Source organism: Meleagris gallopavo, chromosome Z (assembly GCF_000146605.3).
Source record: "Meleagris gallopavo isolate NT-WF06-2002-E0010 breed Aviagen turkey brand Nicholas breeding stock chromosome Z, Turkey_5.1, whole genome shotgun sequence".
Classification (NCBI taxonomy): Eukaryota; Metazoa; Chordata; class Aves; order Galliformes; family Phasianidae; genus Meleagris; species Meleagris gallopavo.
This window is the reverse complement of record NC_015041.2, coordinates 17,343,824-17,369,995: the sequence shown is the minus strand read 5'-3', so window position 1 is coordinate 17,369,995 and position 26,172 is coordinate 17,343,824. Positions and strand designations below refer to the sequence as shown.

The 26,172-nt window shown below is 39.0% G+C and overlaps 2 protein-coding genes across 2 annotated transcripts in view; both read right to left on the bottom strand.

The window, feature by feature from the left end:
• The window catches only part of LOC104914911 (zinc finger SWIM domain-containing protein 6-like), a 490,619-nt gene extending 488,620 nt beyond the window's left edge, over positions 1-1,999 (bottom strand). Inside the window, exon 1 of the mRNA XM_031557239.1 lies at positions 1,619-1,999. Coding sequence (XP_031413099.1) covers positions 1,619-1,940 — 322 coding nt within the window. The 5' untranslated portion in view covers positions 1,941-1,999. The remainder of the gene's footprint in view (positions 1-1,618) is intronic.
• Positions 1-26,172, bottom strand: part of LOC104914906 (zinc finger SWIM domain-containing protein 6-like) — a 537,827-nt gene that overhangs the window by 506,356 nt on the left and 5,299 nt on the right. The window lies entirely within an intron of this gene.

Here is a 26,172-nt window from a genome sequence, read left to right as displayed (position 1 = left end):
CCCAGCTCTTGTTGAACTTTATCCCACTGGCCTCAGCCCAGCTATCCAGCCTGCACAGATCCTTCTGTAGGGCCTTCTTACCCCTATATAATTACAGACTTGAAGCAGATTAAGCTTAAGCGCCATGTAACATCCTTTCGGTTGTTCCTCATCTTACTATAACCACAGCACAGCTAATAGAGCCATCATCTGTCTTTGCTTTCCAAAGCCTGCTTTCACCTTTTCTAATAGCCCATTATAAATCTTCTCTGCACCATGCACATATACATCACAATTCTTCCTTCTTTTCCTTTAATTCCTTATGTTCAGTTCAGGCTATTATCAGCTCTCATGCTATGCATGCCTTCAGTTTATAACATCAGAGTGTCTTTCTCTATTCCTTAATGTCCTGCATCTGCTTTAGTTTACCTTTCTTTTCACTGTCACCAGGCAGCTCTGCTGAACACCTTCCGATTCTCTTCCACAACAACCAAAATAATAGCCTTCCCTCTGGTCACATCTAGAGCCCCCAAATCGAAAAAAAGAACACTCCAGAAATTCACACTGAAGCACCACCTACTTGGGCCTGCCAGGGTCACTGGAGCCAAAGGAAAGAGTCTAGACTGCAGATGAGACACGTAATCAGAGACTTACTTGTTTTGCTCCTCCTACACTGCATATAGCAAATGTGTGTTTTTCTTTCTCTAATGTTAAGATAACTTTGTTGCACTCCTATTGCAAATTCTTTGCGACAGCAGTCCTCTCTCTTAACTACCTAGCACACAAGAACTGTGCCTGTCAATGAACAAACAAACAAAAATGATGAACTATGAACCTATTCTTCCCTCAGAATTGCACTCAAGCTTACAGAAATTGTCACAATATATGACATTTCAGTGTTCCTGTCCTTATAGGAACACAAGACTGTAATAAACTAGTTGGGTCAATTCAAGCCCACAACAGTTCAGGAGAGCCCACAAAAGAGCAACCTCACACCCAGCACCCTTTAAAAAACCTAAAATGGATCACTACAAGAAACCAGAAGCCATAAAGCAAGGTGCAGCAGGAAGAACAGAAAAGAGACCTTTGTTGATGCTGTAGGCTGCTGCAACATTAACAAAAAAAAAAAGGGCATGGAAATACATTTTTCCTGACCATATAGAAACAATATCTAAAAGGATAATAAAAGCATTTAATGTATGAAAAAAAGATCAGTACAACCTACCTGCTTTTATGCTTTGCCATGAAAATAAAATTACACAATCAAAACATCGAAAGATGAGTTTAAACAGAACGGAGAAACAAAAGGCATTGTTGGTAATTTGGTTCTTTGAGCAACTTGAGTTCACAAAGAAGAGCAGTCACTTTCTTCATAGAAGGAAAATGTAATTGTTAAGTAGATCAGGTCATGTATAAACAGCACTGAAGAGATCAACCTCATCACTCACAAATTCTTCTCTCTCCCCAAAAGTTTTATTTTCCAAGCATATTAAAGGTGAAGAATTAGCTTTTGCATAGATCACAGAATCACAGAAGAACTCAAGATGTTAGGAACCTCAGGAGGTCATACTTCTAAATGCCATTAAGCTTAAAATCAATGAGGGAATGAGGCAAAAGGAAGAACAAGCATCGAACTTACCATGGACTTGATTGATTTCTGAATTCTGAGAAAGAATTTCATCAGCTAACTTTTGAGCAGTTGGCAAAACTTCTGTATGGTGCACTGTGATCAAATACTGTACAAATTTTTGTAGTTGGTCTCTGTTCATTTGAAAGAGTGTCTCTGAAATGGGAAGATGCAGTTTGACCTGATCTGGCTTGCGGATCCGGTATAAAGAAAGTGCCACAACATGGGCACAATAAAATATGTCCTTGTTTCCACAGCTACAGGTCACTGAGGTAATCTTGCAACGATCAAAGCTGATAGCTACATTGCAAACAGTTTCTGGCTCCGATTGCATTGCAGGCTCTGTCACTGTGCCACTCAAGTGGAAACCTGTGCAGGAAAAGAAAGAGAGCTTATGTTAATAAGAAAAATACTACAATATCATTATCAATTAAATTTGTTAAAGAAGTTAAAAAATACATACTTCTTATAAATGATTCATCTTAAATAACTTGAATTTTATTACAAATACGATGAACCCTTTCATACATACACAGCCTTTCCATCTAGAACAAAACTGAAGGAAGTGAGTTTATAAGTCCCCTTTGCCATTCCATCACAACGTTCATAAAAGCTCAAGAGTCAAGCATTTATTCATTAACAGACAGCTGCACAAGCAGAGCTGCATCCAGTTAAAATCAGTGTAAAATTCCCACAGCTCAGCAAGTTCGGAGTGATTTTCCAAACGTTATCCCAGGGAGATCACACCTATCAGCAGATTTAACCATTCTCTCAATAAGCAAGAAGGGAGTAGTGCACTCTAGTGGCATGAACCATGGTTCTATTCTCCACTGCCATAGTTTTATCGACACAAGTCATTTATGCTGCTTTCACAGCTTCCACCACTAGAGCTGTGCTATAGTTCACTTTCAAACAAGTGATCTAGTAAAGCAGATATGGTTGCATAGCTCTTTGTAGATGGAAACTGCACCAGTTTTCCATGCACGGGACATAAGAATTATAGTACTGAACAAGATGAGCAAACAACACTTCAGAAGTTTGCTTTATGACTCTGTTTTCCATACAGCATGATGAAGTGCAAGGCAAAAGAGCAGGGTTTTTGTATATTAAGAAGGTTAGGGTACCTAACAAGAAAGATGTTCACTTCAGCAAAGATACCACTGCCCAACAAAGAACCCTACTGAACCAAGGTCTCAGACACTGTCCTCTGAAGATCAGATCCAAACTCACCCCTGTGTTAACAAACTAAGTCTTGCTCTAAATTTCTCATTAAGTAGCAGAATTTGGTTGTTTTTCATGGATTTTCCATGACATTTGTCCTGGCTCAAGCATTAAGTCAGAGGTATGGATACAGAGAAATGCAACTAAATTTCATATACTGGATCAGTATTAAACCTGAAACAGTATATATAGAATCTAAAACAATCACTAGAAGTGTTATACATTAACTATTAATAATGGAAATAATATAAAACCACACCTCAAAAGTCCAAGTGATTTAGTTTTGTGAAACAGAAGGATATGCTTTGCAGAAACTAGTATCAAACGAAAATTAAGTGGAAAAAATACAGTTTGGTTTACAGTCCACATCTCCAACAATTTTAGGAAAGAAAAAAAAAAACAAACCAACAAACAACTCTTCAAGCTACAGGAAACAGGAAAACTTCTCATTTTTCCCATTTGTTTATTTTGCGTGTTTCAGACCAGGTTGTGCAGTCAGCATTACTGTTTAGACTATATTGGGCTGCAGGACTCTGATATTCTGCCTTGAAGAAGGTAATATGCACACACAAACCCAGACTTTGCACAAGGCTATTTACCAGTTAGAATGGCTGGGGTTGAAACTGAAGAGGTTAAGTGTGCTGTAAAGTGCACTGAGAGGAAGGGAGAGGAGGCTGAACAAGCCACAGCATTCCCGTGTTGCTCTCAGCTCCACTCAGTATTTGCACAGAAAAGGGGAGCAGAATTGTTCCTTAAAATGTGATGTCCTCTGCCTTTCCCTTTTGTTTCTAAGTATTAAGGACTTCCATAACTGCCCCCTCAGAAAATTAGAGACGTTGTTAGCCAGCTGTTTATTCCAGGTTAATTCCTGATATGAGAAAGTTGGATCAGTGATCTAAAAAAAAGCTGTATAGGAGAATTTTGTTTTAATATCAGCTTCCTGACAGATTAGGGTTAGCATAGTATGGTTAGATTGCAGTTGGACTTGATGACCTTTGAGGTCTTTTCCATCCTGCGCAATTCTACAATTCTGTGATTCTGTAACTCCTACAAAGCACTTATCAACTGTTGCTGAGTTAAGAAAAAGCCTAACACTAGAACACTGGAAGGGCTTGATCCCACTTCTTCCAGCTCTCAACACGTAGATGAACTATTAATTTCTGTAGAAAATCTTTTATTGTCTCTTTTCCTGTGAAACGAAACAAAAAACATGCACAACCAGCTACTAATTAAATGTTGAAAACTTAGAAGTGGTAAAGTATTGAGAAGGTTAAAGCCCTCCTGGAACATCTCCAGACAGTGTTAACAACAGAACTGCCTTTAAGTCCCTACTCTTGTTCAGGCAAGCTCTGTTCCCTACTCTCCTCCCCCTCCATGGCAATTTTCTGAGAATTCACATTACAAGCAGCAACATTTATAAACACAGATCCTGATCTGAACAGTGACAGCACTAAAACAGCCAAGTCACCAGACCTACCCTTCTCACCTTACCTAGAATTTAAACAGAAATATCAGCTGCCCTGGCACTCCAAAGCACAGCAGATCTGCATTAACTGCATTGAACTGATATACTATGCTGGGCAACTACAAAGCAGTTTTCCTTTTTTTAAATAGTCAAACATAAAAAGAAGTAGTTGTCACTAGTAAATACAATCTTTGAAAACATTTCAACATGCTAGAGAAGACAGATCAGGAAATTTTTATTCAGAAGACCTGGTAGGGCTGTTGTAATTGGACAAGGAAGGCTGCTCCCCATTCCGAAATGCATACAAAAACAACAGAAAGAAAAAAAACCACCAAGAACTCTAGTGCTTCACCTTGAAAATAAATTGTTCATTCACTGTTATTAAAGACAACAGAAGAGTTGCAGGCAGAAGAGCGAGTTCACTACAGAAGCTATTTATAGAGCACGTTTCACCTCTTCCCTTCAGCAGCAGCAGTTTGAGATTTGAGTTTTATTTTTTTCACAACAGCACATCACCAGTAATTCAAGCTTTACTGATAGGTTCAATATGCAGAACATTTGCATTCTGAAAAAAAAAAATGCGTTTACAAAACCAACGATAGCATTAAGACAACATATGAAATGAAGCTTTTTCACAAATGAATTTTCCTTCTGTTGAACATTCACCACAATGATGATTTAACAGCCAAAAAACAGCTGCGGTACTTTTGGAAGGGGACTGTGCCAAAGCACCATCGGGAGGAAAACATTAAGAAGTTACTGATTTTTACAAAGCAATTTTTGCCAAAATCTGTTTGACAGTATCCTATCCGCTAATTAAGAACTGTCTTGGACTGCAAAACTCTAATAAATGAAAATTCATGTTACTACAAGCAGTATTTGCCAGTAAGACTAAGCATCTTCAGATGTCCTTCTGAGTTCTGCCACAGAAAATAAACGCTCAAATAAAACAAAGGAAGCTTCGAAACAACAGAGGAGAAGCAATATGTGTAACACAGCAGTAGGCTGGCTGTTGGTTACTCAAGTCAAAAACAAATTTTGAAAGAATTTCTACAGGGCAAGCAGCAAATTTATTGCACTAAACAAACAACATCAAGGCAATCTCAAATTTCTTGTCTACTGTTACCCTGAGTTGCAAAGTATCATTCACAGATCACCCCAAGTTCACAGATGTATTTTAAAAGATACCAAGACAAGCAAGAACTATCAGAACAAGCTAAGTAAAATTGTGAAAAAAAACAGGGACTTCCAGGATGTTGTGGTTAGGAAAATAAAACAACAGTATAGCAAATGTATTTAAGTAGCTTTAAATAACTCCATCTAAAATCTTAAGAGGTGTTGGATTCTTCTAAATCATTTAGAGTTCAAAACTCTAAAATGGTGCTCTAGATACAGAAAAAAAAGTAAACAAAAAACCCTCTAACACCATAGGAGCTGTGAGTCAGTCAATAACAGAAAAAAAAAAAAAAGAAAAAAAAACGTAAGCTTTCCCTAAAAAAGACTTCTGAATAATTATTTATCAAGGTTTTAGTTGCCTACTCATAACACGACATCAAAATAAACACAACTGGTTTAAAAAATAGCAGGCTGTTCTAATAAACATACAATAATACTTTAATAAAATTTGTGATAAAAAAACTCCAAAGCTGTTTTGCATATATAAGAAATACAGCACCACTGCCAAGAATTCCACTGATTAAAAGAAACGACGACAAATATTAAGTTCACACTCACAACAGAAAGCTTTGATTTAAATGCAACCATGCATCACTACTGAGAATTGTTTATTCATGACAGAAAACAGAAAAAAGTCTAATTTCAACTACAGAAACATCCTAAAACTTCAGAGTGACAGAATAGCTTGCTGTCACATTCTCTGAGCTTGCATACGTCAACCACTATGTATACACTGCGTTAAAATTAGGAAATGTGCTACTGACTTGATTTGGAAAATGGAAATGCTCCTTAATATTGATCCATTAACCCTGTTTTCAAGTAGCTTTTAAGAGCCATCTATATACTTCCTCTTCGCAAAACCAATGAGCTGTTCCATGCTCCAGAAAAGTGGAGTGAGAAAAGAGGCTCTGCACAGAGTGACAGAAGAGCTGCTTCTGAGAACTGAGGGTCCTGGATGAGCAAGGCTGACACAGATGAGAAACCTCCCCTCTCATAACTTTGTCTGCCAGAATCATATCCTCTTAACATTCACTTACATCAACTTGCAGGACTGCCAGCTAGGGTTTATTTATACTGCTACATTACTTGGCACAAGTAATCACAGCGTAGAGTGAAAAACAGCTCTGCTTCATCTTGCCTATCAAACAACAAGAAATGCTCATGGAAAGTAGTTCCCAACTTGTCCATTAGCTATTCTTTCACAACTGAGATCAGTGGTTGCTTTTTCTTTTCCCCAAGACGAGCAGAAATATAAAACATGATCATCTCATTCAAATTTTGTCTTTTTAAGAAGTGGTTTTCCTTTAAGACAGCAAAGTAGTATGCTACATTCAGTTGTTAAAACTTCAGAGCGCTCTAAACACAGATCAGCAACGCTCTGAAATCATTCTGAAGTCAAAACTTTGCATGCCACCATTCAGCCTGAAGCTAATGTTAGCAACCTATTTATAAACCGGAGAAACACTGATTTAAAATGGAAAATACCTACCCATAGTACCTCAAACGTGCTGGCGGAACGGTACTGAGAAGCACAAAAGAGGATTAATTCAGATGTGCAATATACTTAAGATGTTTACTATACGTAATGTATGCACATGGGATAGAATAGCTTATATTTTGGGAGGATTGCCAACTAGAATGAATTTGGCTTTACCAATGCACTCTCACATTAACAGAGGACCAGCCACAAACAACTGCCTGCATACTATGACTCACATTCATAAAGACAACTTTCAGGATCGGATATTCAGGGACCTCTGCATACAAGGGCAGCATGGAAGCAGCAATAAATAACTCCACACACACACACCATGCTGACAACTTGCAAGTCCGTGACATCTGGCCTGTGTCCAGGACTGCGTGTGCTGTAACCATGCCAGCACCAGTGACCCGAGCGGCCAGAGTTATTTCTCCTGATGCTGAGAATGCAACAGTTTATTTAAAGACAAAATTCCTCCAGGACTTCCTCTCACAGCCCAAACCTTCATGTCTCAGAGCCATTCAACTCAGCGTATTCATTTGACAAAGGACTCTGCTGATCTCTGAAGCTGAGGTATGTGACAGGTCCATGTCACATCTCTGCTGGTCAAAAGCCAACACTTAATGCTACAGTCCAAGTAGGTCCATTGATGACTGTGGATGGGATGCAACCACCCAGACCATTCTTCTCCAATTAGAAGAGGTTGTTCACACAGCAAATACTACAACAAAACACCTTCCCCAGACCCGTAAGCCTCTTCCTATTCTAAGACGAACACCTACTGCAGCTCCTGTCTAGAAGTAGAGGCAAAGAACACAGCATTCTCCCCAGGAGCATGGCCCAAAGGGTCACCTGTTCAGGGTGCCACCATTGTCCTTGCGGTTACAAGTCTTTCTCCCTCCCTACACAAAGGGCATGACAATGTTCAGATCACATCTCTACACATGCTGGAAATCACCTGCATCCCAACCACCTCGTGGATATAATCATCCCTGGTTTAGCTATTTGCAACATTACCTCTGCAGTCAAAAACCAAACAAAAAAACCCAGCAAAGTATTGTTGTAAATATGAAATATTGTTAAACGTACTCAAAAAGAACTGGACAGTAGTAACACAGAAGTCCACCTGTAGCACACTAATGCTGACTGCCACCTACAATGCTACCTACAGTCCTCAAAGCAGCAGCAGTCTTCGATTACAGGCTGAATAAAGTGCAAGGCATGCTCTGGAAGTATAGGTGCTGACAGATGCCTGTCAGTAGAGAAGACTTTTAAGAATCTGCACCAGAGGAGGTGACCCACTGTCACTGTCACCACTGCTGAAACGCACCACCTGCTGCCTTACTGTGCTCACGTCCACTGCTTAGGCTCCACAAACGTTCAGCAACTGTCGATGAATGTCAACTGGTGCCTTTTTTTCTGCATGGAAGAATTCAGTGACACACGTTTGCTCCAAACACACTTCCATGTCAGACACCATTCTGTCAGTGCCCCTCTGCTGCCATTTGTCACACAGCAACGACATGGAATGGGATATTGGTGGGAAGGTTCAATTTCCACTGCCATTCCACCAGCATCCACAGAATCACAGAATCACAGAAGTGTAGGGGTTGGAAGGGACCTCTAGAGATCATCGAGACCAACCCCCCTGCCAAAGCACCTCTGACATCATGGACCAGCATAATAAAATAGGAAGCATTACTTTTGGAGTAGCCCTTGCCTATCCCACAGAGATTATGTGATGGCTACTAAAAAAATAAGAATGACAAAGAAACCAACAGATTGGTAGAATGTGTGCCAATTAACGTTTTATGATTTATGACACATGGAATATGGTGAGCCTCGCATTCTGTGGGAGAAGTAAGAGGCTATCTGAGCCATGGGAAGCAGGCTGGAACTATAATAGTTAGTTAGTGCTGCAGTTAGTTCACTGCAGCAATAGTGTGAAGTGGGAGTCATAAAAACTACAGTCACTGACAAGAAACCTGAAGCAAATTTAAAATGAAGGATAAGAAAGAGGGCATTTAATATTCAGGAACGTTGCTAGAGATGGAGCTACTCTAAAATAATTGTGCTTTTAACTCATCACTCTGTTCAGATAGTCCGGATAGTTACAATGCACAAAGCTGTCTATAAGGTTATAACAAAATAAAGTAATCTTCCAGTAGGCTTAGGCTTACATCCAGCCACAAGAAAGGCTGGAAACATAAGACATCCTAATAATTACCTACAGATACCTCATGATTGGGAAATCTTTACTCTGTTTCACAACAAAACCCTTCTTATTGGTGGAAGCGAAGGAAACCAGGATAATGCTGGTGTGTCTCAGGCTGTATTTTTGCTATTTTCGCAAAGGGAACAGATTGAGACAGCCGGATGTGCAAACAGTCTGAAAGGATCTGCACCCTGGAAATAGGCTTCGAAGACCAGGAACAATGGCTAATCACTACCAGTCTTCAGAGAACTGCTGGGAAGGCGTTCACTGCTAGCTTTTGGGGAAGAATTTGCTCCACAGCACTGGCAGAAGCTGGCAGTAGCTGGCTTCCCCTCCTGCATGAAGCAGTAGTTGAGATCCATCTCCCACAGAGGTGCTGCATCAGCTTTTACTGCCACTGTGTTATCATGCTGTGGTATTCACAGGAAGAAATTACACTAATTCATTATGGTGCAAGATTAAATATGGCGAACGGGAAAGTGAATGCAAATGAAGAAAAGCGAAAGAAACAAACTCAAGATCAAAACTCTTGCTTTCATTAACATACCCTCAGAGCAACAAGCAAGGAATAGGCTGCTCTTATGTTCACAGAAGTAAATACTTGAGTCTGTCCGCTGTATTAGGCAACTTAGAAGCTGTTTTGCCTGTCAAATAGACACAATATGGTCCTTTTTTCTTTAAATTGAATTTTACATTCTTATTGCTAAAAGGATATATATTTTTTCATATTAAATGGCTACTACCCAAGGCTTACCCTCAGCTAAGAATTATTTGTCTCCATGAAAAGGAAATACCAGAAATTAAATCTTAGACTGAAGAAAATTTCTAGGAAGATCTCTTTGTGTTGAAGGAAAGGGAAGAGGGGAAGCACTCAGCTCAAACTGATTTTTTGTTTCGAGAATTCCCTCTGTCAGACTGGCCTCAATTCTACTCTCTCTTTAACCCGAATGGACTCTGGACAGAAACCTTCTTCATTGTCCATACCACCATTTTACTAACATATTCACTACTTACTAACAATTCTACCTTTCCTTTGTTTGGGTTGCATAAACTGCAGTTTCAATTTCACTTTATCAGTTCATTCTTACACTGCCTCTGCATGGCCACGATATGGCTTGGCTCTTAAAAATAAGTGTGATAGCAGCACTAAGTCTTACAACAGATGCAATCATTGAGTGCTTGAGTCTAGCTACTGCTAAAAAGCTCCAAATCTTACCTGTAGAGGAATTGTCAAGGTGGCTTTTTGAAGAAACGTAGTTGAAGCCACAGAAAAGCACAGAGCTTAAATCAGAAAAAATGGCCAAACACAAGAAGGGAGGCTCTTTAAGAAATACATCCTGCTTGACTCATAACTGCTTTTTCATCCTCTTGATAAAGGATGATAAAGGCTTGATCAAACTGCCACTGTATTTAATGGGAAGTGGATAAAACCCTAGAAAGGAAGACAACAGTAATCACAGATATAAACCTGGGAAGATATTTTAAAAAGATTAGAAATAGCTACTTCCTGCAATGAGTGTGTCTGGATTTCCATAATGATGCTTAAAGTTTGGGAAAAACGAGCACAGGATGTCTGAAACATAAGCAATACGCAGTAAAAGGTATTTAAGTCATTCCAAGAACATAAAACATGTCACTGACAGATCTACTTAAGACTGCACTCAAACAGCACAAGTTTAAGCTATGTGAAAGTACTAGCCTATATATTTCCAAAACTGCTTCCTCCAGGAAATAGTATACTTGGCCTAAGAGAGGAAATTACCACTCCCATTTCCATAACTTGTGGTGGAATAAATTCTATTGTTTAAAAGAAAAAGAGCAAAGATCAACCATATACTTGCACCAAATTAAAAATAGCATTCAAATTTCCAGCATGGGAGACCCAAAGGCTTTTCTTAATGGCCAAATTTTTTTTCTTTCATTTGTGGAGTAAGTATTCAGAAAAACTTAATTTTCAGCATTTACAAAATTATTTTATTGTTTTAATTTTATTTACAGCAAATGTCTGTGTTACATCAAGATGCAGGATATTCATTGAAATCCTGTTTATTCATAACCAGAATACAAACAAAAGGAGAAAAAGAAGTTTTTAAGCATAGAAACAGCAGGCCTTACACAGGGACCTCAGTAGGGGCTCAGCTGACCTCAGACTGTAAATTTTACAAGATTAATGATTTTAGCAACTTCTCTTGGTCATGGCGCATTGTGAGGGACAGCACGATATTTCCTGGCAAAGCAGCAGATAAAAGGACACTAAAACCTGTTGAAATGTTGAAAGATCTCCAGGATGAAAGTCTAAAAACAACACTAACATCACAGATGAGCTGTCTTTGTACAGCTGAAGCCAATATGAGGGAAAAGCACGACTCTTTTTCTAGCTGCCCAGACCAACTGCAGTGGAGCCCCAAATCCAGATAAAATCCTGGGGAACAATTTTAATAAAGTAAAACATACAAAAATAAAGCAACATGCAAAGGTCACCTATACGATACATCAGAATACTCTTGACAACATAAGCCTAAACTCACAAAAGTGGATGTATTATGTGCAGATAGGTTCTTGTAGTTCACAGTTTTTCCGCACTGTTGCTAGGCTAACCCTTAATTCACTTCACACTGTTCAAATGATTACTCTGTGCAAATAAATGAAGATACAGAAAAAAAATCAAAATACAAAAATGGTTTACACACCCCACCAACATAACCAGGCTGTCATGACTTGACATACAGCTCCTCCATGAAGACATGCGCAATTTTTTTCCATACAGGGGATGACAAAAGAATAGGCTTCAGATTTCTCAAGGCATAGAAAATGCTGAGGATAAACTGCTTACTTGGCCCATTATATTTATAAAAAACAAGTATCTGTTAGTTCAATCAAAAATTACGTAAGTTCCCAGGCAGCAGTTTCTTGGCATCTCTGATTTTTGGGAGTTCTTGAAATATGTAAGCAATAGGTATGTGATGGTGAGGGAACCTGGTGAATGTTCTTTTTAACAGAGTGAACCAAATGATTGAGTCACACCAGCTCATTCGGAGCACATGGCTGCTCCTCAAACAATGCAGGTAAGATTAATGTCCAATTTTCTTAAATATTCATAAATTAGGAGTTCACCTCTTCCTCTGAAGCCACATACTGATATTACTTGAATGAATGAGGTATATCATCCCTCCTTGCCAGAGCCGTGAAATGCAAGGATACATCTACACTGTAGCACCCATGGGTTTAACAAGCTGCATTTAACACTCTATTAATCACGTTCTAGATAGTATTTTAGCACATACCGCTTTATCCAAGCCTCTTTTAACACCATATTTATCATGAATGATAAAATTAAGTGTGATTATTCTTTTAAACTAGTGCCTCACAGACACAAAACTAAAACTTTCCAGCCAACGTAACACATGCAGCTAGTGAAAAGTTGGGAAAGGGAAGGGAAAGCAGGAAAAAACAGAGCTGCACATTCAAGGAAGCAAAAATTCCAGGATAAAGTAAAGAATAAAACAATGAAAGGAAGGACATACACAAATAAACACTCTAATTTGTCACTTGGATTTATTAAGCAAGTTAATGGAATTTAGCATGCTGTGGTTTGGCCTCCAGACTGAGTTTTACAGTACACAAGGTATTACACTGAGAACCCCAACAAAAAAAAAACGCTTCTGGTAGCATTTTCATTTATAGTTATATTTATAGTTATGTAGTCATATATATACATATGTTATATATATTTATAGTTATCACAGTGAGAAGCCAAGAAAGACCTTAAAATGTTCCTTTTCCTTTGATAAGCATAAATTACAAAACCACCATCATTTATTCCCCTTTTAGAATGCAGTGCTGGGAGATCCAAAAACAAGGAGGCAGAAAACCAAAACCTCAAGGCTAGCAAGTCTCTCTAGCTACCAGGGAGCCAACCAATAACTTGATTATAAGCAACAAAGTAGTAACTCTTGTTCATATCGGTAAGATTTCCTTCCCAGATCTCTGTGTTCTCCTGCCATTTGTTTTCAGAGTTCAGCTTCTGATAACTCACCTACACTACAACTATTAGCACTTCTGATAAGCCGTTAGGTGGTGCACTTGTGGAAGAGCAGTTAATGCTTCACTGTCAGCTTTGGTTTATCTACTGAAACAGTCAAAGCTTAGACTTGATGGTGAGCACGAAACCTACCTTACAAGACCAAGTACTTGACTCGGGGTTGTTTTTTCTATCTGAAACTACACACTGGTCTTGTAGAAAATTCATAAACTGAAAACTGGGCCTTTAACGTGTACCACTGTCAATATCCGAGCTCTTATCAGAATAAATTGAAATACTTCCAAATCAGCTCCCTCACATAAAAAGATTATTGATTTTCATCCCTTTAAGTGGTTCAGAAGAAACTGAAAAATCATAGAGAGGATATCGTCATTCTTGTCCTCCACAGTAACATGTCCCTTTGGAAATCTTGCCTGCTTTCTCACTTGGCGAGAGAAACTAGCTAGATACCATAACAAAGTTGCCTACTTTTTAAAACCTAAATACACTCCACCTCTCCCAGCAATACACCCTGATCCTTATCAGTCCAATCGGAAGGAAAAGCACTGTTTAGTTAGCATCAGGCTTCCAAAATGATAACTAATACATGATACAGCTTACTTTTGTCTACTGAAAGACAGTTCAAATATAACATTCCCTATACTAAGGCACATTAGACTACACAGCGAAAATTACTATTCACTGAACTCATTTTTTCCTGTTTACTTATTCAAGCAGGAGGCTTCCTCCTCTGATAAGGAGTGAGACATATCAGGAAATACAAACACGATCGGCCATTTCCTTCAAAATCTCCTTTCCTCTCCACCACCCAAATCTCTGGATCAGAAATGTGACAGATGTCCATACAATGCCTCCCTTATTTTATTCTCTCAGGGAGTCTTAGGTGTTCAAGTCCATAGACCTATTTTTTTTTCTAACAAGTAATAGTGATGGTTTAATATTAAATGGGGTCACTTGCCTAAAGAAATATTTAACCATTAGACCAAGCGTTTTCAAAATACGTTTAAAAACACAGAATATACATATCAATAATAAGCCATGAATATCCAATGTCTGTTGATCTCCACTTACTGAGCAATAAACCCACATTTCTCACTTCCTGCAGGACAACAGTGCCCACAGGTCACAGGAACACAGAATTCACCTGTTAGCTGAATCTTCCGAACAGTGATATAGATCAGTCAGGTCAATATGCTCTAGGGGAGGGATAAGAAGAAAACACCACTCATCTTTTCAGTGCCAGTTCTTGTGGATGCATTTCCTTGATTTTACTTCATCTTTTGGTTGCACAGAGTACATAACCAGACTCGAGAACCATCACTTCAGAAGAGGCAGGGAGCCTTCCACCATCTCCTCTCATCTCCAGCCTGGCCTCTGCAGCAGTAATTCCTTATTTGAATACAAGGTAACAGACAAACATCCCTCTTTATGAATTTACCCCAAGAAGCTCTGAAGTGCTGCTCCATTAAAAGCACATCCAAGCACATCCTGCTGGTTTGGGTTACTAGAACGCCCCCCCTCCCCTACACCCTCCAGTCTCTCATGGACTATAGAGTTGAAATTACCTATTCATTACATGTGAAGGAGTCTCACACAGAGCAGCACCCTGCTGCGAAAGACTGCTACTTTATATGGCAATTTCAGAATCACAGCATCTGCTACCTTACTAATAAGCATATTTAATGCTGCTGCACAATGTGAAGAATTATATGCTGTTCATTGCATGTTTGTTAAGACATTATGTACTTTTAAATAGCATTAGTCCTTTTGAAAAATGCTGTACTTTTTATTAGGCTTTCTGTCTGGTGTTCTTTAAGAGATTCCCAAGAGAGCAGCTTAAGATTGTTCCAGGCCAAAAAACCCTATGACTCAAGGTGAGGTAACCAGATGTGACAAGCTTCTGGTCTACTAACATAATTCAGCTTAGTTCCTGGGTCTCGCTCCTTAGTGTACAGTTTTTACACTCTTTTGATATGAAGAAAAGTGGAAAAGGAATCGTATCTCAGAAAGTGATGGGAAACCCGCTCCAGGTTATTCTTGCCATTGGAAACATGAATATTTGTATCAGAGTCCCAATCTTCCAGATTTTACTCTTCCTACTAGATAAGTCTCCAAGTAGAAATGGTCCATTACATAATTACTAGTAATTTTGTTCACAGTAGCAAATGATTTCAACAGAAAAGCTTAAAACTTAAAACAACAACAAAACAACAACAACAACAACAACAAAACCACCAAGTTTTTTTGGAGTCAGGTATTGGATCACTGTGTGCAAGATGTTCCATGTTTTTCAGGAAAGGCTTCAGTATCATCCAACTCCAAATGCCTTTTTCAGAGCGTCAACATTCTCTACACCTCAGCGAAAGTAATATAAATATGATTATTCCAGGTAACAAAAGTAGTATACTGCGTAGGCTAGAAGGCAACACAAGCATGTATGGTTTGCAGTTCAGCTTTTGACTTCCTTACTATATCACTTCCAGAACAGCCCAGTAAGAGTCTGGTAAAAATGTATTTTACATTACTAGGGTGATGTTCCTTGGGAAGCAGTACTTTGCTTTGGAGCAAGAGATGATCTGCATTTTGTTGGAAGGTGAATGTAAGGCAAGGCAAAGGGCACTCCACTTAACAAAAACGACCTTTATCTTAACTAGACAATTGGGATTTTGCAGACATTTGATCTAGAGTTATTTTTCAAATCTTTTTGATGCTAGATTTGGGAGCTATGAAACATAAAAGCACCCCCAAAGGCTGCCTGAGGTTGTTAACAAAACTAACTGGTACATTCTCCTTGTTCCAAGCTACAAATAAATCTAAACATGAGGAAGTAGCAAGAGACACCCCCTGTCAGACAGAGAGAGCCTCAAACCAGTCCACTCTTACGTACTGCAAGCACACGATAGTCCAACTACTGTTTTGAGACAAAATTCAAAGCTTTCCTACTACACCTTTTTCTTCTCCCCCTATTTTCATTTACACATTAGACAACCTCTGTCCTAAGGAAGGAAAGATTCCAGGAGACTAAGCTTTCCTGCTCACCAGTGCACCCAAAGAGTGCTGTAATGTGGAAATAAGCCACTGCCCTGAGACAGTTACGAAGCAGAGCACCACAGCACTACCCAACAGCCTGCAGCAATCAGCAGAACAAAGTAGGGGTCTGCCTGCTCTGCATGCCTGAGCACAGCCTGCACCACAGATGCTGAGAAGACTGCACCAGGGAGGGCCAGAAGGAAACCAATATCCCCATGACACACACATGCATATGCACAGTTTGCATGCAGTCAGAACAGGAAATCACCAGATAATATCTTCCATTTTGGATCTGTTGAGGACAAAACACTGCTGCAGAACAAAAAGTATTTTTTGTGCGTGCACACTTTTCTGGGCACACATCTCTTTTTAAAGCGGTAAGCAATTCGAACAACACACCGATACCTCCCCAGACAATCAGGACACATATGGACAAAACGCAGGAATGACCGAACCTTGAGGAAGGTCACATCTGATGCATGTAAGGAGAGTAAAATCGCTTGTTGCTCAAATCACATCAGATGCAGGAAGAAAGAAAATATAATTAAAAAAAAATATGCTTGATAGTCCCTATGCTGGGAAACAACCTAAATATCAAAATCACGAAGCAGAACGAAAACTCTTCTAAAAAAAAAGGTTAATATATATTTTTATTTATCTACATAAAATTCATGAAGTATAAAATGAAACTATCATATTCTGGTTTAGCAAATTTGATGTACTTTTAAAACATTCCTGCCAGAGAATACTGGTCTGGATTTTAAAAAAAGGCCTATTTTCTTTGTAAGAGTACAGATGTTGCAAGTTTACATACTGTTTTTAAAGGTGATGTCAGCTTTTTTGCATGAGAAGGCAATGCAAAATCCAAGGCTTCTTGAAAAGCAAAGAGGATTATTTTTCATTTCTGGAACAATACTGAACAAAAAAAAAAGTTGTTTAGGATATTAAGAGAAGCAGCCTTTACACTTTTTCTTCAGTCTACCTTCCAAACAAAATGAACTCTAAAGTAGCCTCAAGTATTACTCACTTCTCAGGTGAGTTTGAGGGATTTTGTTATTAAGATAGCTGTCCCTGCAACCTTACTGCTTATCACATTAATTGATATGAAAATTTTTACTGCCGAAGCAGTTCTTAGAACACTGGTAGGCTCTACTGCTGTAATGAAATGCTGATTTAGCAAGTGGAGTAATTACTTTAAAGGTGCTCTATGATCTAACCAGCTCAAAACAAACACTACCTCTAGTTACTCTTTCAGAGTTAATAGTGAAATAAGACGTAAAATTGGCTGAAAGAAACTGCTGAACTTTTTTTTCCTTGCCTGTTGAACATGAAATAATAAAATGAAATAATAATAAAATGAAAACAAAATTCATTTGAATTCAAAACTTCTGGCCTAGAATTTTCCAGTAATAAAATCTGTTTCTTAAAAGATGAGAATACCTCTCTTTCTGTAACTTAAGGATAACAAATTGAGAGAAAACCACCATAATCTCACCAAGTGTCTCTGCTTCCAACCATCTAATGAAGTCAGCTCTGCTTTGTTTTCCTGGGGACTCCAAAGGCTCTGTTGTAAGGAAGTAACTCACTCCAGCACTTGGGGAGTTATACGCCACTGACCCATTCCACAACCACTTCAAACGGCAGAGAAAAAGTTTCCAAAACACCAGAGGCAGTTTGCAAGCATTTGCAGCACTGGAGTATTATTTACACTCATAATCCACAAAAGTCACTGACACTGGTGGAGGGCAGGAAACATCTCTCTCCCTTTATTATTGTAGGAATGGAATGTTGTTTCTGCATTAGATATTAAAAAGGCGGAATTGATCTGAAGAAGTAGAGCACAATGTATTTGTATTTTGTGACTTGTTCTTAGAAATAGCTGATGTGAAAAAGTAGAAATATATGTTATTAACATACTTTAGAAATAGAGTTGCTGAATTATGTGATTAATTCTCGCTTGCCAAACTGCAATAGTTTTTAAATGTTCCAAATAGCATAGGTATAGTAGTATGGGTTAGAAAGCATACTGTAGGGCTATTCTGTTTGGATAAGAGACCCTCAGCAAAAGAAAAATAGACTTAACAAACATCAAAGAAGCCAGGGTCTCTACACAAGGCTGGATTGCCTTGCTTTGTGGGAAGGCTGGGTTGCAACAGGCAGGCATCAAGATACTCCCCTCTAACCTCCTTCCAAGCTTATCTCTATGCAAGGACGAGCATGTCCAGAAACAATGGCCAAGTGTTGAATGAGCAAGTGTGAGGTTAACTAATTAGCAATATATGTTTAGCTAGCAAAAACTGATGTTCAGCCAGTATCTGTATGTTTAGTTGAGCATGAGGAAGATTGTGAACCTGAAGTACTCAGCCAATGAGGAACCAGGAAAGGAGATAAGTGTTGAGTAATAGGGCATAAAAGATGTAACAGTTTTCTGCGCACTCTCCTCCTTGCAGGTGCCCGCCATTGCAACTGCAAATCAAATCTGCTTTATCAGAGATACTGTCCTGATAAATTATTTGGATACTTTCAACATTATGGATTGTGTACTGCTGCATTAAGGAAAGGCAGTGAAGTACAGGCATGACTGCAGAGTGGCCTAAGTGAGTATAACACTGTCAACCACAATCAACAATGCACGTGCAATCCATTTGCAAGATATTTGCAGCTGTCTGAAAAGCAGAGGTTTGAAATAAAAGCTTTTGTGGTCAAATGGGTAAAGTGGGAAGGTCAGATGAGAAGGTTGTCTAACACCAGCAGAAGGTGAGCTTGGAACGAAGAGAGAAGAGCCAAAGCCACTGCAACTAGAACAACAACCAGCAGAGCACATGGATTATGCCTGCTTCAAGGAAGGTCAGTACATGAGAAACAGGCAGTCTGGACAGGATGGGGCTCAACAGTTTGCTTCTATCTTTCACAGTGAAAACTTTTCCCACCTCAAAAAGCTGGGTCAGGGGCAAGGCAGCCTTGCAGAAGATCTGCCCCATTTTTAATAAAGGAAATCTGCCACCACTTACTGATTGTGCTTCAAGTCTTCGAAAAGGTTATTTTGAGGCTTAATAGCTCAAGGATCATGTTTTCTCATAGGTGCATCACCAGCAGTTGAATCTTACTCATTATCTCCCAAAAACTGATGGCTGCTAAATTGATACCAAGAATGCTTCGATATTCTCCGAAGTCTACTTTCAAAAGCAAGGAAAAAACAGTGAGCTGAATATTTTAAATGCAGTTACTCAACAGATTGAAAACATACAGAGAACAGCAGAGTACGCTGGACAGTGAAACCCTTAGGAAAAAAAAGAGAAGTTATTTTCCTTTTTTAATCGGTAGCAGCTCTTCAATTCTATAACAGCAAACCAAATGCATCAATTTTTAACCTTTAAAGTAAGAACATGGAGTGAGGGTGAGGAAAAGATATACTGCAAAAACCAAGTCTACATGAGACCAGAAAATATTTGAACTACTATGCAGCAGTTGTTTAAAATATGAATAACTAGATCTGGAATAGTTATCCTGATTCAGAGTAGGAGCACATCTGTTTATGAGTAAGTAAATACAATCTAACAGCCACTGGGATCATCTATCAGAAAGAATCAACTGGAAGTTCAATAAGCATTATTTGTATTCTACATAATAGTCTTCATAATAGTTCTTTCAAGACGTTGCAATGATAACACATTTAAAGTCTTCTACTGTGTACTAAATTGAAGGTACCTATGCAAAGTACAGCATATTCCAGTTGGATGGTTCCAAACCATCTCACTCAAATTTTTATATATTACTGCCATCTGCCTGCTAGGCTTTGTTTTCCAAAACAGTACCTGTGCACATATTGCTACAGAGCTGTAGTAAAAAAATAAACAAGCAAACAAATAAAAAAAACCCCACTAACTCAATTTGGTTGATATAATTCATAGTTTAAAAAAAAAAAAAAAGGAAAAACAGTAAAGTCAAACTACTGTCCCCATGTATCAAAATACATGAAGCTTAGTATTTTGATTTCTTTCTTTCAGTACACTAATGCTCTTCACCAACTAAATTCAGGAAGGCAGTAAGAGTGACTGAAAAATGTATGGAAAGCTAAGTGAGAGTTATCTCAGTTCCCCTGTGGATGAGAACAGGTGCTGCAGAAGCCAAGTGCTGAAATGCTGTTATGTGCTACGTCTGGTCGTTCTTGGTGTACACTCAAAATCACAGGACCCTCTCAGGGAGGCATCAACTCCATGCTGTTCAGCAGCTGAAAGCCCAGATATGTTCTAGCAACTCTTCCTAGTGTCCTGGCCACACTGAACAAAATAAATATTTCAATTATGAGTAATCTGAAACAATGCACAATGAAAGCTGGGGAAGTCTTGGGAGCAATGGGAATATTTAAATTGGAAAAGAGCCTGTGGGGTTTTTTCCTATTCCTAATTACAGCACATTGTATTAATCAGGCCTGGAAACCACAAGCCCAAGGCTTTTTGTGACCAGATTGTCATGGCAGCACAAAACATACTCAAGGCCAAACAGGTGAAGATGCATTTTCAGAGCATTTCTGTGGGGATATCCTACAGGTAAACAGCACACGGATGAATTCTGTTCTTTAAAAAACACTGCAGCTTCAGAGAGAAAGTATTCTTGACTGGATAAAAGTCAGTGATCATGTAATTAAAGTACTTTATTTTATTTATTTATTTAAAGTTCTGCTCTCTTTACAGCTTTGTCTAAAGCTCCATCCTGGTACCTACTCGCTTCAATACACAAATACCCAAACACAGGAAAATACAACTGCCCAAAATATGCACAGCTAGATTTGAAATGGTCATAACAATGTAAAGCAAAAGCACATAGTTTGTGTGAAAAAACATTCAGCCTGACAGCAGTTTGGATTGACTACCAAAATCAACTGCAAACTTAATAAGTTATGGAATAATTAACAAGCATTGTTTATACTTTTGTGACTATGTTGATCCGTGTGCTGTTGGCCCTGGTTTTCTAGCAGAAATGTTGTACAAGCTTGGTGTATACAGAAGCATTCCTCACAGCAGCCACAGCTCATTCCTGTAGATGCATGAAGGCTCCAGCCTGACAACGTGCTGCACAGTCCAGAAGAGCTCTTCAGACCAATTTTGCAGACACCACCATTGAAAAGAAGGGCCTCTCTGTTCTTGTCCCAGAGAGCAGAATGGTGTCCACTACAGTTTGTTCACATGTTGCTTTTTAGAAAGTATTCCATGACTTTGGAAGCAAAAATCAAGCTTTTATTTTTGCTTCTCCTCAGTTACTGTAAGAAGTGGGATGTACTTGTTCACCACAACAGACACAGGTACAACATTTGGCCACATTCCTGTCTGAACTGATCTGAGTGCTTTATACAAGGTTTCAGGCTATTTGAGTCATGTTCCCTTTCTACAGAACGCTAAGAATTTTGACTTCTGGCCAAATAAAGGAGTAATAAAAACAAAATAGGCTTTAAAAACAAACAACCCAAGCATTTGATTCATTACCAATCAAAAAAAAAGTCATATAATTGTGAGAAAATCATGCAATAAAAATGGAAACCCGCAACTCTATAAACGTCTAACACCTTCATGAATGGATTCTGATGTACCAGAAAAATAACCATTAGAACATAGATGAGCTATCAGGCCAAAAATATAAGCCAAGGTAAGTATTTTTTCTTTCCATTTTATATTAAACAGCACTGAGAAGATTACATAAAACAAAATATCTGGAGAAGCCACATTAGTGTTTATTAGAACTTTGATAACATACACATATTTCATACCCAAATAAAATGAGCCCTAGTGTGAAAGATTCAAGTGACCAAATATTAATGAACAGTAGAAACATGATTTTCAGATTTGACAATGCAGCTCAACTGCTGGAGATTTGAGAGTTAACAAAAGCTGGAACAAATTTTGGATTTGAATCTCTCTTCTTTGGATGAGAATGTAAGCACTGAGCAAGACAAAATATAAGACAAAAATTATACAAGATACAGGAACTGTAATACCAGGCTACTACTCCTTAACTCATCTCCTAAACAAGAAGTTTACTATTATAGTGCCTCCTTCAGAAACATGCCATTCTTTCAAGAGATTAATCTCAGACTCGTCAAGCATAGCTAGCAGTAAAGAATGGTATACAGATACCAAATGTAATTCAATCTTTTTTGGAAAGGGTAGAAGAATGAACGAAACACCCTGTAGAAAGACATACTCATTTTTTGTATTGTCTTGTATCTCCTTATCCTGGCCTTTTAAGCATGTTTTACCTGCTACACCTTATGATGTCAGAGTTGGCGCTGATACATAAAGTGTTTTTCCCCATTTGTACAACATACCTACACAGTTCTAGCCTCAAACTCGTACAAGCTACAAAAATGTATACTTAGTTTTATATTTTAGAGCTGTATACGCTCCAATCTGAAGACTTAAATGTTTCAAGAAGCAGTGACAGTTTTGTTTCTCTCTTCCCTATCCACTTCAGTTTTCTGACAGCAAGAAATCCCCTTCTAGTTCTTCTCTCTGCTCCTGATCCACACCTAACTGCTTTTCTAGGGCTAAGAAATACCAGCTGCAGTAGCTGTAGATGAAAGCATTATTCACTTGCCCTGGGCTTCTGGAGCTGAAGTCTACGGTTCAATTTGCACAGGTTGTCTAGATTCCATCACCGTCTCTCCAACAATGCATGCACATCTAAATTCAAAAGTAGCACAGGCCAAAGTTTAATTTAACGTTGTTGAGAAGAGGGAGGCAGAATTGTTTTGAAATTCTCCCTGAAAAGCAGCCTGTTGTATTAGAACAAAGCAGCTTGTTTCTATCGTTCCTTTGTTTGACAAGTTTGGGCTGGTTAGAAAGGTCATTTATGCCTCAAAGCATCAAATTAACATTTGAGGACATGAATTTTAAAAATGGCTATTTGCTTCTGCTCTCTGAATAACTAATGCTTTAAAAAGAAAAAAAGGAAAAGAGAAAAAAAGACCTAGCCAGATCCCAAAAGGAAAAATAGCCATTTCCTCAGGCAAACTAGACATTGATTTTGTGTCCATGGCAGCACAAGATGCCTGTATCTTAATTAAACCTCACAAATTAAGCAGGTAGTTGAACCTATGTCAAGCAAAAATATTGTTTAATTGCTGAAGAAATACTTTTGACTGTATCAAATAATTTTCTCCCTTCCCTCCACATAGACAAGCTCCAATACCCAGAGTTAAATCCTTACTGAAAGCAACAAGTTCCAGGCAAGCTTTGCACTGACCTGTAATTTTTTTTTAACACAGCGGTGCTCTTCTTGCTAGTCTTGGTTTTAATAAACCAAGTGTTTACTCATAGCACAAATAAAAACATTGATAAACATTGGGTTTTTAAAAAGAAAGATGCTGGTGTGCTTTCAAACTAGATAACCATAAGCTCTGAGGACCAACATCCCTAAACATGAATCTTTCCTTTCCCCACCCCCAAAAGCACCTGTGCTTTTTAACTAACCCTTCCAACTAGCAACACCTAAACTAGAGATTGCATTGCTATGAAAGACTTACAAACCTGCAAAACATTCTGAAAGCCCCAAATATTTCTTCAAAACCAAATGAAGCCAAACAAGTTATTGCAAGCAGGTACACTTTCAGCAAAAGCTCATACCTGGCCACCTGCTTTCCCAAGCTCTCTGACATCTGTTCAGCTGCATTGCATTTATTTTCCCCTCCCAGTAGATGGAGACAGGAATACAACCCACAGATGGAGTTCCCAGCCACTTGCAGGGCTAGGTGGTTACGGGGATTTTAATTTTCAGCAAAAAAGCTCCAAACAATAGCAGCAGCAGCTCGATGCCAGCAGCCTGCACAGCAGTGCTGGCACAGCCGATGCCAACCAAGTTGTTTCACAGAAGTGGGGCGGTGGAAGGAGACGAAAGTACAAACACAGTGTTTGTGTTGGCAACCCCTCTGGGAAACATCCCCGCCTGCCAAAAAGATCACCCAGAATTCAGCAGAGATTGCTTTTAAGAGTTCCATTCAAATGGGAGTTGTTTTTTTTTCATTGATGGAGAACAAGCCTTACTCTTGGTTAAGTCTTTCAAGTATTACCCAAATATTCCTGCCAAAAGGTGTGCCTATACTGAACACAGGTCATCCTAGGTATCTCCTTGCATATCTAAGGATCCCATTCCAGCCATCGCAAGAGTCACAAAAACTCAAACACTCCATACTATCTTAAGCAGATGTCACTCAACAAAACACAAAAAAATCAGCTCAGTAGTGTGAGCTCTGCAACAGTAATCTGCAGCAGCAGAAACACTGCCTGCACACAGCTAGGCCCTACTTCATAGTAACTACAATTGCAAGTTGCTAGGAAAAAAAACAAAAAGCTGTTATTTTTGAGGACAGCAAAAAAAAATTGAGACAACAGAGTTTTACACAGCCAAGGGAAGCTGGTTTTCTTCACGTTTCCACCTGTGAAAAGAATCTTATTGTTTTGTGCCAAAACAGGGAAAAGAGCAGTAAGCAAGGGAAAAAAGCGAACTGCATAAATCTTCTTATAAAAATGCTGCTTTATCATTTTCCTGTAATTGTTTTTTGTTGAAACATCAATGCACGGAAAAGTATTAATACAGTTACTCACAGAAGTTGCTTCCAAACACAAAGGAATACTTTTTTTTTTTTTCAGTGTGCTGCTTTCAGTATAAAATCCAGATATTGTGCTTTTACATTATCAGCTTTTTAACAGATTTGAAGTAAACTTATTATAACAGCCATACTGTTCCAACCAGGAAAGAAAAACTGTGTGGATCTAAACAAGTGAATCTTTTTCTATATTATTTTTAATTTCAGATAGTACTGTCACAACATGTTGATCGTAACAACCTACATTATAAGAATCTATGCAGATACGGTTGGCTCAAAGGGCACACTCTGGAGGAGCCTTACAGAGAAACAAACTCCAGAATTTCAGCCTTACTGGCTCCTCCTACATATATTGCAGACCTCAAAGCACTGGGCAATGCAGATGGCACTGTATCTCCATGTACTACTGCAGTGTCTCTGTGACATAAGTACCAGAGTGTGATATGAGGATTTGTCATCACAAAAGAGCTATGTAACACATCTCAGGAATAGAACCAGGGTACAGCATGTTTCACAGAACAAAATTGCATGTACTGCAGTCATTCAAAGCAGACACCAAGAAGGATGATGCAAAACCTCTTTAACCAAATTCCAACTGAGCAAAATCCTGCATTTTCTAGCTTTCAGCCCCACACCAGCATATGAAGGCACATCCATGCCATGCCTGTGTCTCACTTTCAGGGTGTGCCCTTTTACATTCTAAATTGGTGAAATGGAGTCTACATTTAGAAGAATAAGGTAAGATAATGGAAGACAGCAACAGAAAAAGGCCAAAGTCAAAAAGCTATGAGAGTTCAAAGTTAGCAAACACTTTCTACAGCAACTGAAAAGGCATTTAACACAAATTTGAGGACTGCTCCACTCATTTAACTACAGTCCGCTGCAAATACCGTTATTTTACTGTTATTAAAAGCACGAGGAGAAAAACAAAATAGCTAACTACAGCCGAGCAGCCACCCGCATCCAGCCCTCCGGGGCTGCACCTGGAGCAGGGCTCCCAGAGGCAGCACACCAACACGCTTCCTGCCAGCCTCGCACCGCCCACAGGACCTCCTGGCGAATGGCACCGGCTACACAGCCAGGGTGCCTCACGTCCTGGTGGGGGAAACATGGGATGCTGAGCAGACAGAGGAGAACGAAAGCTGTCCAGCGTCTGTGGGAGAAGACAGGAGAGGAAGTTTATGCTGAAAATGGGATAGGACAGGAACACTTTGTCGCTCACCCTCACTGCATCCAAAACCCATCAAGGCAAGCGACAAACCAGAGGGTTTTCATCCTGCTGATTCAGCAAACCCGGAAGAGAAAGAACAAAAAAAACAAACCAGAAAAACAACTCTT